At 43.9% G+C, this 12,928-nt stretch overlaps 1 protein-coding gene across 1 annotated transcript in view; it reads left to right on the plus strand.

The window, feature by feature from the left end:
- RUFY1 (RUN and FYVE domain containing 1) overlaps positions 1-12,928 on the plus strand; it is a 57,335-nt gene that overhangs the window by 15,382 nt on the left and 29,025 nt on the right. The window contains exons 5-7 of the mRNA XM_023743876.1: positions 8,086-8,149; positions 8,670-8,731; positions 12,349-12,414. Coding sequence (XP_023599644.1) covers positions 8,086-8,149; positions 8,670-8,731; positions 12,349-12,414 — 192 coding nt within the window. The remainder of the gene's footprint in view (positions 1-8,085; positions 8,150-8,669; positions 8,732-12,348; positions 12,415-12,928) is intronic.

A 12,928-nucleotide genomic window follows, 5' to 3' on the forward strand; every position in this document is an offset into this window, starting at 1 on the left:
TGCTGGGTGGGGACCTCAAAGTTCCTTGATGCCAATTCTTCTGCTTTAAAGGAGAAAGCTTTGGATTTCCCAGTTAAAGCGGGGAATTGGATTCCTGACCGAAATAACTTCTTCTAGCCCAGGGATGTATGTAGGACCTGCAGACAGTGCTGACCTCAGACAGGCACAGGGGTGTCTGACCGAAGGCTGTGCTGGGGTAGGCAGGGAAGCACTGGGGAGGTGAAGAACGCTGGGCAGGGGCTCACAGAAAGCACCCATGCTTGTGAGCAGGACGAGCTCTCCAAGGCTGGAGCCCAGATGCCCACAGGGAGGTGAAGGTGAAGGCTGGGTTCAGACGCTGGGCCACCAGTGCCAGGCTAAAGGCTTTCACGTGGTCCTTTGAGCTTTGAGAAGCTCTTGGAGGTTTTTAGCCAGTGAAATGATCAGGTCAGAGCTTGAGAACAACCAGTCTCACATCCAGGCCATGAGTTAGAAGTGGCCAAGAAGAGACACAGCAGAACATTGAGCGGACAAGCCTACAAGTCCCAGAAGGTTGGATGAGGAGTGGGGAGATAGAGTCAGGAGAGGTTTGGGAAGTCAGGTTAATAAAATGGGGCACAAATGAAAGTAGTAAGTAAGGTACAGAGAGGTGGGGCAGCCGCTTAGGATGGGAGCAGGTGACCTGGGCTGAGGCCTAGACTCCTGTGTCTGAGCAGGACAGGCACCCTGACCCGTCCCTCCCTTGACCCTCTTCAGGGCAGGAAGAGCCTTCTGCCACCACATGTTCGGACCTGAAGGCTTTAAAGCTTCCCTAACCCTCCACACCCAGGTCAGCTCTTTATTTTTCCCCATAGTTTTGTTGTTTTTGCATATTGAACAAATTTTTTTAAATGCAGAGGTATATTTTTACCCTAGCTGGTTTGGCTCAGTGGATAGAGCATTGGCCCAAGGACTGAAGGGTCCTGGGTTCGATTCCAGTGAAGATCCTGGCCGTGGTCGGGGTGGGTGCAGGAGACAACCTGTCAGTGTGTATCTCTGACATCAGTGTTTCTCTCTCTGGGTCTCTCCCCCTCCCTTCCCCTCCTCTAAAAATTAATGGAAAAACACCCTCAGGTGAGGATTAACAAAAAAATACAATAAATAAATAAATACACAGGTGTATTTTTGAAAAGAAACTAAATATCATACATAATCCCATTACTCAGAGATACCTAATTCAGTGTTACATTTTGGTATATATTCTTCCAGTCCCCGAATAAGCAGGATGTGTGTATGTATGTGTGTGTGTATTTTAGAGAGAGATGTTTGGAGTTGTTTTGTTTTTTATCAAAATATGGTATTTAAAGCACACTATGGTAATTTTTTTAAAGAACATATCCCACATAGCCCCCAGTGTCACTGATGATGTAAGGCATTTTAAGTGGCTGCATTGTATTCCACTTTATGATGTACCATATTTATGTAAGCAATGCTTACTAACTTAGGTTGTTTCCATTTTTTAACAACAATATCATAAACAGCCTCATACCTCTTTGTACTCTAGTCCAATTATTTCCCTAGGATAAGTTTGGGGATTGTTTGTCCAAGTATGCACATTTTGGTGTCACGATGAACACCAGCAAAACATTTTTTTAATAAGATTTTCATGTTTCTGGAAGAATTGAATCATGGGCATATATTGAACCAGTGCTACACCTTTGGGAATCTATCCATCTATTTTCTTTTTCTTTTTTTAAATATATTTTTATTGATTTTCGAGAGGAAGGAGAGGGAGAGGGATGAGAATGAATCGTGTATCAGCTGCCTCCTGCATGCCCCCTACTGGGGATGGGGCCCAAAACCCAAGCATGTGCCCTTGACCGGAATTGAACCCAGCCCGAGTCTGCAGGCCGATGCTCTGCGCACTGAGCCAAACCGGCTAGGGCACGATGAGCATTCTTGGTCTTTTTCAATCTGATAGACAAAGCAACTGTTCTCAAGTTTACAGTTTTGAGAACTAGGGAGGTCAAGTATTTTTTCTTTTTATTTTTTTATTGATTGATTTGAGGGGGGGAGAGAGAGAGAGAGAGAGAGAGAGAGAGAGAGAGAGAGAGAGAGACAGAGAGACATTGACTTGTTGTTCCACTTATTTATGCATTCATTGTTTGATTCTTGTATGCGCCCTGACTGGGCATCGAATCCGCAACCTCGGCATCTTGGGGACGATGTTCTCACTAACAGTTACCTGGCCAGGTCAAGTGTTTTTTTCATGTTTTATTTCCCATTGATGGTTCGGCTTTTGACTACCTGTTTATATCCTTTTCCCATTTCTCTGAGTTTTTCATCCTTTCCGCCCCCCCCCCCCCCGCCCGCCCCCCGAATTCTCAGAGCGGATTTTCTCTGTAGAAATTTTTTGGGGCAATCAATTTTAATGGACTTTTCCTTTATACTTTTTAAGGTATTGTGCTTAGAAAGTCCTTCCCCACCTAAAAATTATTTTTTAAATCAACTGTGTATTTTTTACATTTAAATAATCTCCCTGTCATTTGTTTTAACATAGTGTGCAGTATGAGTCTAGATTTCTTTACTAGTGGTAAACCGATTTCCTGAATATCATGTATGATATATTATTTTTCTACTAATTTGAAATTCCATGAGGACCAGGGTTCTTCACACTTTCAGGGTCTCTTTTTTCCTGCAAATTTTGGACCAAAGTTTTCTGTCTTCTGTCTGCCTCTTACGGTGGGACAGCAGCCCTCGAGTCTCGGCTGTCTCCTTTACCTTGTGCAGCCCTGCATTCACCGGTGCTAGGGGCTTCCCTCTGCACAGACCAGCCTTCATGCTGGCTGGCCCCGCCCTCTTCTCTGCCTGGAACCCTGAGCTTCCGTGTCTGGGTGGAGACAAGGGTATAAACATTTATTTTATTTTATTTATTTTTTTAGGGTACAAATATTTATAATTTTTTAAATTTCTTTATTGATTAAGTTATTACATATATGTCCCCCATAACTCCCCTCCATCCAGTTCCCGCCCCACCCTTGGCCCTCACTCCCCACCCACTGTCCTCATCCATAGGTGCACGATTATTGTCCAGTCTCTTCCCGCACCCCCCCCACCCCTTTCCACCCCCAAGAATAGTCAGTCCATTCCCTTTCTATGTCCCTGATTCTATTACAATCACCAGTTCATACTGTTCATCAGATTATTTATTCACTTGATTTTTAGATTCACTTGTTGATAGATGTGTACTTGTTGTTCATAATTTGTATCTTTACCTTTATCTTCTTCTTCCTCTTCTTAAAGGATACCTTTCAGCATTTCATATAATACTGGTTTGGTGGTGATGAACTCCTTTAGCTTTTTCTTATCTGTGAAGCTCTTTATCTGACCTTCACTTCTGAATGATAGCTTTGCTGGATAAAGTAGTCTAGGTTGTAGGTTCTTGGTATTCATCACTTTGAATATTTCTTGCCACTCCCTTCTGGCCTGCAAAGTTTCTGTTGAGAAATCAGCTTGACAGTCGTATGGGTACTCCCTTGTAGGTAACTGACTTTCTTTCTCTTGCTGCTTTTAGGATTCTCTCTTTGTCTTTTGCTCTTGGCATTTTAATTATGATGTGTCTTGGTGTGGTCCTCTTTGGATTCCTTTTGTTGGGGGTTCTCTGGGCTTCCTGGACTTGGAAGTCTATTTCTTTCACCAGGTAGGGGAAGTTTTCTGTCATTATTTCTTCAAATAGGTTTTCAATATCTTGCTCTCTCTCTTCTTCTGGCACCACTATAATTTGGATGTTGGTACGCTTGAAGCTGTCCCAAAGGCTCCTTACACTATCTTCGTATTTTTGGATTCTTTTTTCATTTTGCTTTTCCGGTTGGGTGTGTTTTGCTTCTTCGTATTTCAAATCTTTGACTTGATTCTTGCGATCCTCTGGTCTGCTGTTGGGAGTCTGTATAATATTCTCTATTTCAGTCAGTGTATGCTTAATTTCTAGTTGGTTCTTTATCACAACATCGAGGGTCTCACTAGATTTCTTGAAGATCTCACTACATTTATCGGCGGTCTCACCAGTCTTTTCGAGGGCCTTACTAAATTTATCGGCGGCTTCTAGACAGTTCTTTAAAGACCTTAAAAGTGTGGTTTTGAACTCTAGATCCAGCAGTCTGCTTTCCTCCATCTCTGCCATTCGTGTCCTGTTTCTCTGTCTCGGCATTCTCTATGCTTCGCTGTGTCGATAGAGTGCCTTTCTGTGCTAAGTGTCCCAATTACCTGAGGTAGACACTCTTGGTGCACCCCCTTGTGGGCTTTGTACACAGTCTTGTTGTAATTAAGCCTTGATTGTTGTAGTTATCACTGGGAGGAATTGACCTCCAGGCCAATTGGCTGTGAGAATCAGCTGTGTCTGCAGTGGGAGAACTTCTGTGCTGGAGACACCCCTCTGGGGCAAGACTTGCTTCAATGGGGCTTTGGTGCTCACTGAGTCTGCCCCCTGAGTGTGTCTTTTATGGTTCCACGGAGCTGCAAACTGGATGGTCCCACTCTGACCTCTGGGCTTCCTGGCTCCTGGATCTCTAGGGAGGTGCTAATCTAGCCTTTGCCTGGGGCTATCCAGCAAAAGCCTCCCTGCAGGGCTTGGGTGGGGCGGGTCCCATGGGATCAACAGGGTGGGGCTAGCAGTTATGGCTGCTCTCAGTCCTGCCCTCAGAGGCTTTGCTTCTCAATGTCCCGGTAATCGCTGCAAGCCCCTCGGAGAGAAAGCTGCCCTCGGGTTCTGACCGATGCCAGACAGTCCCGCTTCTCCCGTATGAGTCTGGGTCCCTAGAGACTCGCCCGGAACTGGAGCTCAGAGCCTAAGACTCCCTCCCGATTGAAAACGACAACCGTGCCCTCAGCCGCCAGCCTGCTCCGCATGCACTCCGCACCTTAGTATTTTACTTCTGCACTGCGCCTCCTCTGAGTCTCGGTATGCTTTTCTCTTTCCTTCCACTCAGCCAGTCTTCCTGTGGTTCTGGATGATGTCCTTTCCATCTTTTAGTTGTATTTTTGAAGTGGTTGTTCGAGGCAGCAAACTCCAGTGTTTACCTATGCCGCCATCTTGGTTCCTCTGGATGTATATTTTGACACCAGCTCTTACAGGCTCAGTACTGTTAATGTGGAGGGAAGATGGCACATTCCACTGCCCGCCTGATGACTTGTAATGTGGAAAGAACTGAATTCCAGTGATTTTATAACAACTTTGCCTTTTCCCCAGGCTTTCTGTTCATGTTGTTGAAGGCAGTTTGGCCAGTCTGTACTGGATTTTGAATAAACTCTGTATCCTGAAAAAAATAAAATAAAGAAAATCTATCTTTATCATGTGTGAAATATCTAAAATACACTGAAGTTGCCGAAACCGGTTTGGCTCAGTGGATAGAGCGTCGGCCTGCGGACTGAAAGGTCCCAGGTTTGATTCCGGTCAAGGGCATGTACCTGGGTTGCGGGCACATCCCCAGTGGGAGATGTGCAGGAGGCAGCTGGTCGATGTTTCTCTCTCATCGATGTTTCTAACTCTCTATCTCTCTCCCTTCCTCTCTGTAAAAAATCAATAAAATATATTTAAAAAAATTATTAAAAAAAAAATACACTGAAGTTTACTTCTGGACTCTGTTAGTCTCTGGATCTCTTTATTCCTACGCCAGTAGCACAGTCTTTTAATTTCTAGGGCCATATGTGTTGTTGTTGTTGTTTTGCTTTTGGTTTTTATTTTAATCCTCACCTGAGGATATTTTTCCCATTGCTTTTCAGAGAGAGTAGAAGGAAGGGATGGAGGAGGGGAGAGAGAAACATCAATGTGAGAGAGATACATTGACTGGTTGCCTCCTGCACGTGCCCCAGTCTGGGGCAGGGAGTGAACCTGCATCTGAGGTTCATGCCCTTGACTGGGAATTGAACCCATAACCCTCCAGTGCACAGGCCAATGCTCTAACCATTGAGCACACCAGCCAGGGCCTGCACAGTTTGTTTTATACTCTGGTAGTTCACCTCTTGCCCACTTTGTTATACTTTTTTCAATATAGTTCAGGCTGTCCATTCTGCCAGCTCAACTTGAACATCATTTTGTCAAATTCCAAAATAAAGATTGGGAATTGTATTAAATAATAGATGTGATTGAGCCTCTGCTCTGTTTAACACATGCCTCTCATCTGTCACCATAAAGTGTGAGTGTTTGCTGTTGATGTCTGAGGAGTCCTCCATCTCATGTTTAGAAAGTATTGTTTTATTCTAATTTACTTTGTGTTTTTATGAAAAGTGAACATTAAATGCTAATCAAATACTGTTTTTGGCATCCATTGAAATGTCATATTTGCTTTTAATTCATAAATATAATTGAATTAATTCACTGGTTTCCTGTGTGATATTATGCCTGCTTTCCTAAAATACGTCTCCATGCATTATTCTCTGAGTGTGTTTCTAGATTTAATGCCTCTGGTTTATTTGGAATTTTTGTGTTTCCAGGTCTTAGTGACACTGTTCTGAATTTTCCTTCCTATACTGTCTTTGTCACTTTCCAGTATAAGGATTGTATTAACCTCATAAAATAAGCTGGATAGTATCCTTTTTCTTGTTTTCTACAGAAGTTTATTAGAGCAGGAATTATTTTTCTCTGAAGGCTTGCTGGTATGACTACTTCTAATACCTTTGTTGGTCCTAGTTCTTTTATCACATTAAGTTTTTCTTGGCCTTTGGTTAATGTATCGGTTTCTTAAGTCTTAGAACTATTTTTTAGTCATTTACATTTTTCCATAAGTCATTTGTTTCATTCAGATCAATTATTATATGAGCATATTCTCTTACAGCATCATAAAATCTCACCTTCCTCACATGTAATATCGTGCACTTGCCGAATACTGATCATACTTGGTACAGGTTAGTCTTTGTTGAACTCGAAGAAGCAGCTATTGTTTGTATTAATTCTGCTTTGGGAGGAGGATTTTATTTGCTTTCTTATCCATTCATTTCTACTTTGGATATTCTCTCTCATTCTTTCTGTTGGTTTTTTCATTTGAATATATATTTTTCAGTTATTTTTTTTATTTCAAAAGTACATGCTTCTTGAAAAAAAAACATTAATTAATACAAAAGCATGAAACGTGAAATTCAAACTGAACTTCTCCCCTCCCCTCTCCCACTCTCATCCCACAGTTAACGGTAAAAGTTGGCCGGGGAGGAAGGGGTGTCTTTCTTGAACTTTCTACTTTTTTAATGCACTTCTGTATACGTAGGTTTTGGTTCAAATTCAGTCTCTTCTGGTTTTCTCTTTCTGTGTAACAAGTCAACAGGCACATGAACAATAACACCACTGTATCTCACAGCTGGGAGTTTGGGCTCAGCAAGGCCCTTCCTCCTTCGGTGCTGGGCAGGCAGCACGAAGGCTTGCTCTCGCTGGCTGGGAGAGGCCGAGGCGGCGCCACGCGCTGGCCTGGGACAGCAGGGCTTCTTGGCCTCTCTGTCCCCAGGTGGTCTTCCCGTTTGGTGTGCAGCATGATGGCTTCAGCTTGGCCAGACTTTCACAGCAGCCCAGAATTCAAAGGTCTGTGCCCCGAGAGAAAGTGCTGGGAAGAAGCTGGTATTGCCCTCGGTAACCTGCTGCTTGCTCAAGCACATCATTTTCTTTTAACCCATGTTCCTCTTCTGCCTTGTGTACGTGCCCTGACCAGGGGTCAAACCTGCAGTCTGGGTATGTGCCCTGACCGGGAATCAAACCTGCCGCATTTTGGTCTGCAGGACAGTGCTCTAACCAACTGAGCCACCTGGCCAGGGCCTATTTCTGCTGCTTTCTAACTCATCAAGACCGGCACGAAGGCTGCCCAGGATCCAGGGTCAGGAATGTGGATTAGTGGGAGGTGCTACAGAGAAGTTGCAAAAACCATCCTGCATAGCTGTGGCTTTAACACAAGTGGAAATACGATAAGGAGTTTGATGCTGTACATGTTATTCTTTGACTTAAAATTTTATCCTGGAACTTCCTTTGTGTAAATACATTTCCATCTGCTGCATTCTTTGGTATGGTTGCCTAGGGTTCTGTGATATGGCTATAAAATGACTTTAAACATTTCTCTATCAGTGGACCCAATATTCTTATATTTCAAATAGGAATAGTTCCACATATACTGCAGTGGACGATGGCAGACAAGGACCCTCACTCACTCTCTCTCAGGTGCTTTATTTCTGGGCAAAACCTTGACCTTGAGACGTGTGAGGGGTCTTCATCCTCTCTAGGTGCCCGCAGCAGCAGAGAATTTTCCTGGAATACCGATGGGCCATTTCCCCACAGTCCCGGAGCGAGGGATCAGAGTCTTAGTGAAGGTCACCGTTTTTGTCTAAAGCCTAGGTCTCTCCCTTTTTTATTACTTGGTACCCAAAGAACTTGGTTGATCTTTTGTCAACAACTTGATTATTGAATAAATACATAAAACTAATCTTAACTGGGTGGTAACATTTCAGAATATTCCTTTAAATTCTGATTTTTAGTAAGTTTTTCTTCTACAAGGGTGTGGTGGGGTAATTTTTTCTTGACTTGTTTGTTTGATTGATTGCTATTTTATAGAGCTGCTTAACCTAAGTATTTGTAGGAAAGAGACAGGGAAGTAAATACCGGAATTCTAAAGAGTGTAAGGTTTGTGTGGAAAGTGAGAAGGTGATTTTTTACTTAAACGTGTGTGTTTTATTTTGAACAGGTTGGAGTGATCGATTTTTCCCTCTACCTTAAGGATATGCAGGATCTTGATGGTGGCAAAGAGTAAGTACTGGATTGTATGCTGTTGTTCACATTATTAATGAAATCCCAGCAAGAAGGCTACATTTGTCTTAGCTTTGTTTGGAATTCTAGTTCTTCTTTGTCTGTTTTGAATTACAGAGGTGATACGTTAATGTTCCCTTTGTTTGAGGAGCTGTGCGCTACAGAATGCAGAGGACAAGTGGGATTTCTCCTTCCTGCTGCCCCTTGTCTCCCTCCCCTGCCACGCCCGCTCCTCCCTGGGAGGAGTCTGCATATGTCTCCTGTCAAGCCTTTTATTAATGCCCCACACATACATCTTTGTTAGTCATGACTTTTTTTAATACTCACCGAGGAGTGAGGATATCTTTTCCATTGATTTTTAGAGAGAGAGGAAGGGAGGGGAGAAGGGAAGAAAGAGAAACATGGATGTGAGAGAGACACAGTGATTGGTTGCCTCCCACTGTGTCCCAGCTGGGGCCGGCAATTGAACCTATAACGAAGGTATGTGCCATTGACCAGGATTCGAACCCGAAGACTGAACCGACACTCTATCCACTGAGCAAAACCAGCCAGGGCTGCTTTTATAAAGATTTTTTATTGATTTTTAGAGAGAGAGGAAAGGAGAGGGAAAGAGAGAGAAAGCAAGCATCAATTGGCTGTCTCCTACACACTCCCTACCAGGGATTGAGCCCGCAACCTGGGCATGTGCCCTGACTGGGACTCGAACCAGCAACCTTTCAGTGCAGGGATGAGGCCCACTGAACCACACTGGCTGGTGCTTTGTTTGTTTTTTTAATTGATTTGAGGGAGAGGAAGGGGGATAGAGAGAATCATGGATTTGTTGTTCCGTTTATTTATGCTTTCATTGGATGATTCTTGTATGTGCTCTGATCAGGGCTTGAACCTGCAACCTTGACGTATCAGGATATCACTTTAACCAACTGAGCTACCTGGCCAGGGCCATTGGTCATGCATTTTGCTATGCAGTTTGTTTGAATGTAAATGGGATGGTACTATTATATATGGAAGTTGCCCATGGAACTGTTCTTTGATCCTAATGTTATCTTTGATGTCTTTCATGCCATGTGGAACTCTCCCTCATCCTTGTTAAAAAAAGCATTCTTCTAAAAAAAGTTATCCAGGCCCAGCTGGTGTGGCTCAGTGGTTGAGCATCAACCCATGAACCAAGAGGTCACTGGTTTGATTTCCGGTCAGGGCAGACGCCTGGGTTTCGGGCTTGAACCCCAGTAAGTTTTGTGCAGGAAGCAGCCGATTGATGATATTTTTCTCTCATTGATGTTTCTCTCTATATATCCCTCTTCCTTCCTCTTTCTTTCTCTCTCTAAAAATCAATAAAAATACTTAAAAAATTATTTTAAAAAGTTATCCTGGACACTCAGCTGGTTTGGCTCAGTGTTTGAACGTTGACCTATGAACCAAGAAGTCAGGGTTCAATTCCAGTCAGAGCACATGCCTGGGTTTCAGGCTCCATCTTCAGTGGGGACCGTGCAGGAGGCAGCCGATCAATAAGTCTCTCTCATCATAGATGTTTCTATCTCTCTCTCCCTCTCCCTTCCTCTGAATTCAATAAAAATATCTGTATATGTAAAAGCCTAAGCGACCATTACGAAGGTTGACCGAACGACTGGTTGACCGAACGACTGGTTGACCGGTCGCTATGATAACGCACTGACCACCAGGGGGCGGACGCTCAATGCAGGAGCTGCCCCCGGTGGTCGGTGCACACCCACAGTCAACCCCCTGCAGCCGGCCAACCTCCTGCGGTTTCTCTTCCGGGCCAGCCAACCTCCCGATCGCTGGCCAGGCCGAGGGGCCCCACCCGTGCACGAATTTGTGCACCGGGACTCTAATATATTTTTTAAAAAAAGGAGAAGAAAACAAACAACATGTAAAACCTGATACCGTTTATGTTATGATAAAAAAGAAAACACTATATATGTTGTACTCCGTACCCATGGACTGTTTCTAGAGCGGCACGGAGACTTGGTAGCCATGCTGCTGGAGGGAAGAGGACAGGAGGGAGATACACTGTAAACCCTTGGGTCGTGTTTGACTGTTGTACTATGTGCGTCTGTTACCTGTCATTCAATCTTCTCTCCAACAAAGACACCTCCCTCCCCCTAGTCTCAGCACCTTGGCCGCACACCTTACCAAGAAAGGGGCCAGAGGGAACCCCATTAATGCTTAATGCACCCTAAGTACAAGGATTCACCTACTTTACACTTAAAATATATTCTTTATATTTTAAAAAGCTGTAAATAAAGAGGTTATCCATCAGTAAGGGAATAATTTGAATGAATGAATTATAGAACATCCATAATATTCCATGAAGACCTAAAAAAATGAGCTACTAGTATAGTTGACTTAGACTGCAGTGGTTCTCAACCTTCCTAATGCCGTGACCCTTTAATACAGTTCCTCATATTGTGGTGACCCCCAATTTCATTGTTACAAATGGAAGATAATTAAAGTATAGTGATTAATTACAAAACAATATGTAATTATATATGTGTTTTCTGATGGTCTTAGGCGACCCCTGTGAAAGGGTCATTTGACCCCCAAAGGGGTCGCGACCCACAGGTTGAGAACCACTGACTTAGAGAGATTTCCACAAGGTATTATTAAGTGAGAAAAGTATGATACTGAGAAGTATATGAATACCATTTTTTAAAATCCCTAGTCCATATTTTATATTTTAATTGCATAGTATACACACACGCGTGCACACACTCGATCGATAGATGATTATATGCACATAGTGTATATTCCACAGGGTTAGGGTTACCGGGGAGAGTTATGTAAAGTGAAGAACGGGTGAAAGGAAAAAAGTGACCGCATTGGAAAACAAACCCCAGTACCTGTGGAATGAGCCCGTGTAGAAGGATCCTGCTTGTGTGCATATGTATGTGTGAATGTAAAGGAATGTGAGGGGCTAACTTTAAAATACTAAAGTATTTTTTAAAATATACTTTTATTGATTTCAGAGAGGCAGGGAGAGGGAGAAGGAGATAGAAATATCAATGATGAGAGAGAATTATTGATTGGCTGCCTCCTGCACGCCCTCTACTGGGGATGGAGCCCGCAACCCAGGCATGTGCCCTTGACCGGGAATCGAACTGTGACCTCCTGGTTCATAGGTCAGTGCTCAACCTGAGCCATGCTGGCCAGGGAAAGTCTTTTTTTTTTTTTTTAAATGCAGACCCATCAGCTTTGTGTTTCAAAGTCGCGTGGTCTTCTTTTCTAAGCCAGCCTCCTTCCTTCAGTATAGCAAGGTGTCTTCATCTGCCACCGTGGGAGCCATTTGCATGTGGCTATTGGTGTTTCCACCTTGCATGCTCATGGCTTCCATCCTCCCAAATACCCAGCCAGTTGCGGCGGGGGCGGGGGGGCTGCAGGAGCCTGCTCTCCAGGCCTGTTTCCATGTCTCCCAAGGCCCAGCTGCTGTCTCCCCCACGGCCTTGCTCTCTGTTCCCTCAGGGCCATGTAGACAGTACTAAGCTCTCTCTCTTGGTTTCCTGGTAACATTGTTACCCCTACCAGGTGATTCGAAGGTTGAGGGACAGTTACACAGTGTCAATCCTTAGTAAAAAGAATTTCTTTCTGTGCTCTTTTAAAAGGCATGAAAGAATTACTGATGTCCTTGATCAGAAAAACTATGTGGAAGAACTGAACCGGCACTTAAGGTAAGACTCACCCCTTCTCCAGGGTTACAGTTCGTTCTCGGTGCCCGGTAATGGCTTCCTGGAACTTTTTTGAGTTGCCGTGTATTTCTAACCCACTTTCTTTCCACACCAGGAAGAAAGGTTATCGTGCCGTGCTCACAGGGACAGACGAGCAGTATGATGTCTTGATAAAGAGCTTTTGGGGCTTCTTCAGTTCTTCGTTTTGTGCAGTTACACAATTTTTTTAAAAATATATTTTATTGATTTTCCACAGAGAGGAAGGGAGAGGGATAGAGAGTTAGAAACATCGATGAGAGAGAAACATCGATCAGCTGCCTCCTGCACACACCCCACTGGGGATGTGCCCGCAACCAAGGTACATGCCCTTGGCCGGAATCGAACCTGGGACCTTTCAGTCCTCAGGCCGATGCTCTATCCACTGAGCCAAACCAGCCAGGGCCAGTTACACAATTTAGAGAGCCAATAAGTAAAACCTTGAGTCTCCACCCCTCCCCACAGCCACTTAGTTGAAAAT

This window comes from Myotis lucifugus, unplaced genomic scaffold (assembly GCF_000147115.1).
Source record: "Myotis lucifugus unplaced genomic scaffold, Myoluc2.0 scaffold_417, whole genome shotgun sequence".
NCBI lineage: Eukaryota > Metazoa > Chordata > Mammalia > Chiroptera > Vespertilionidae > Myotis > Myotis lucifugus.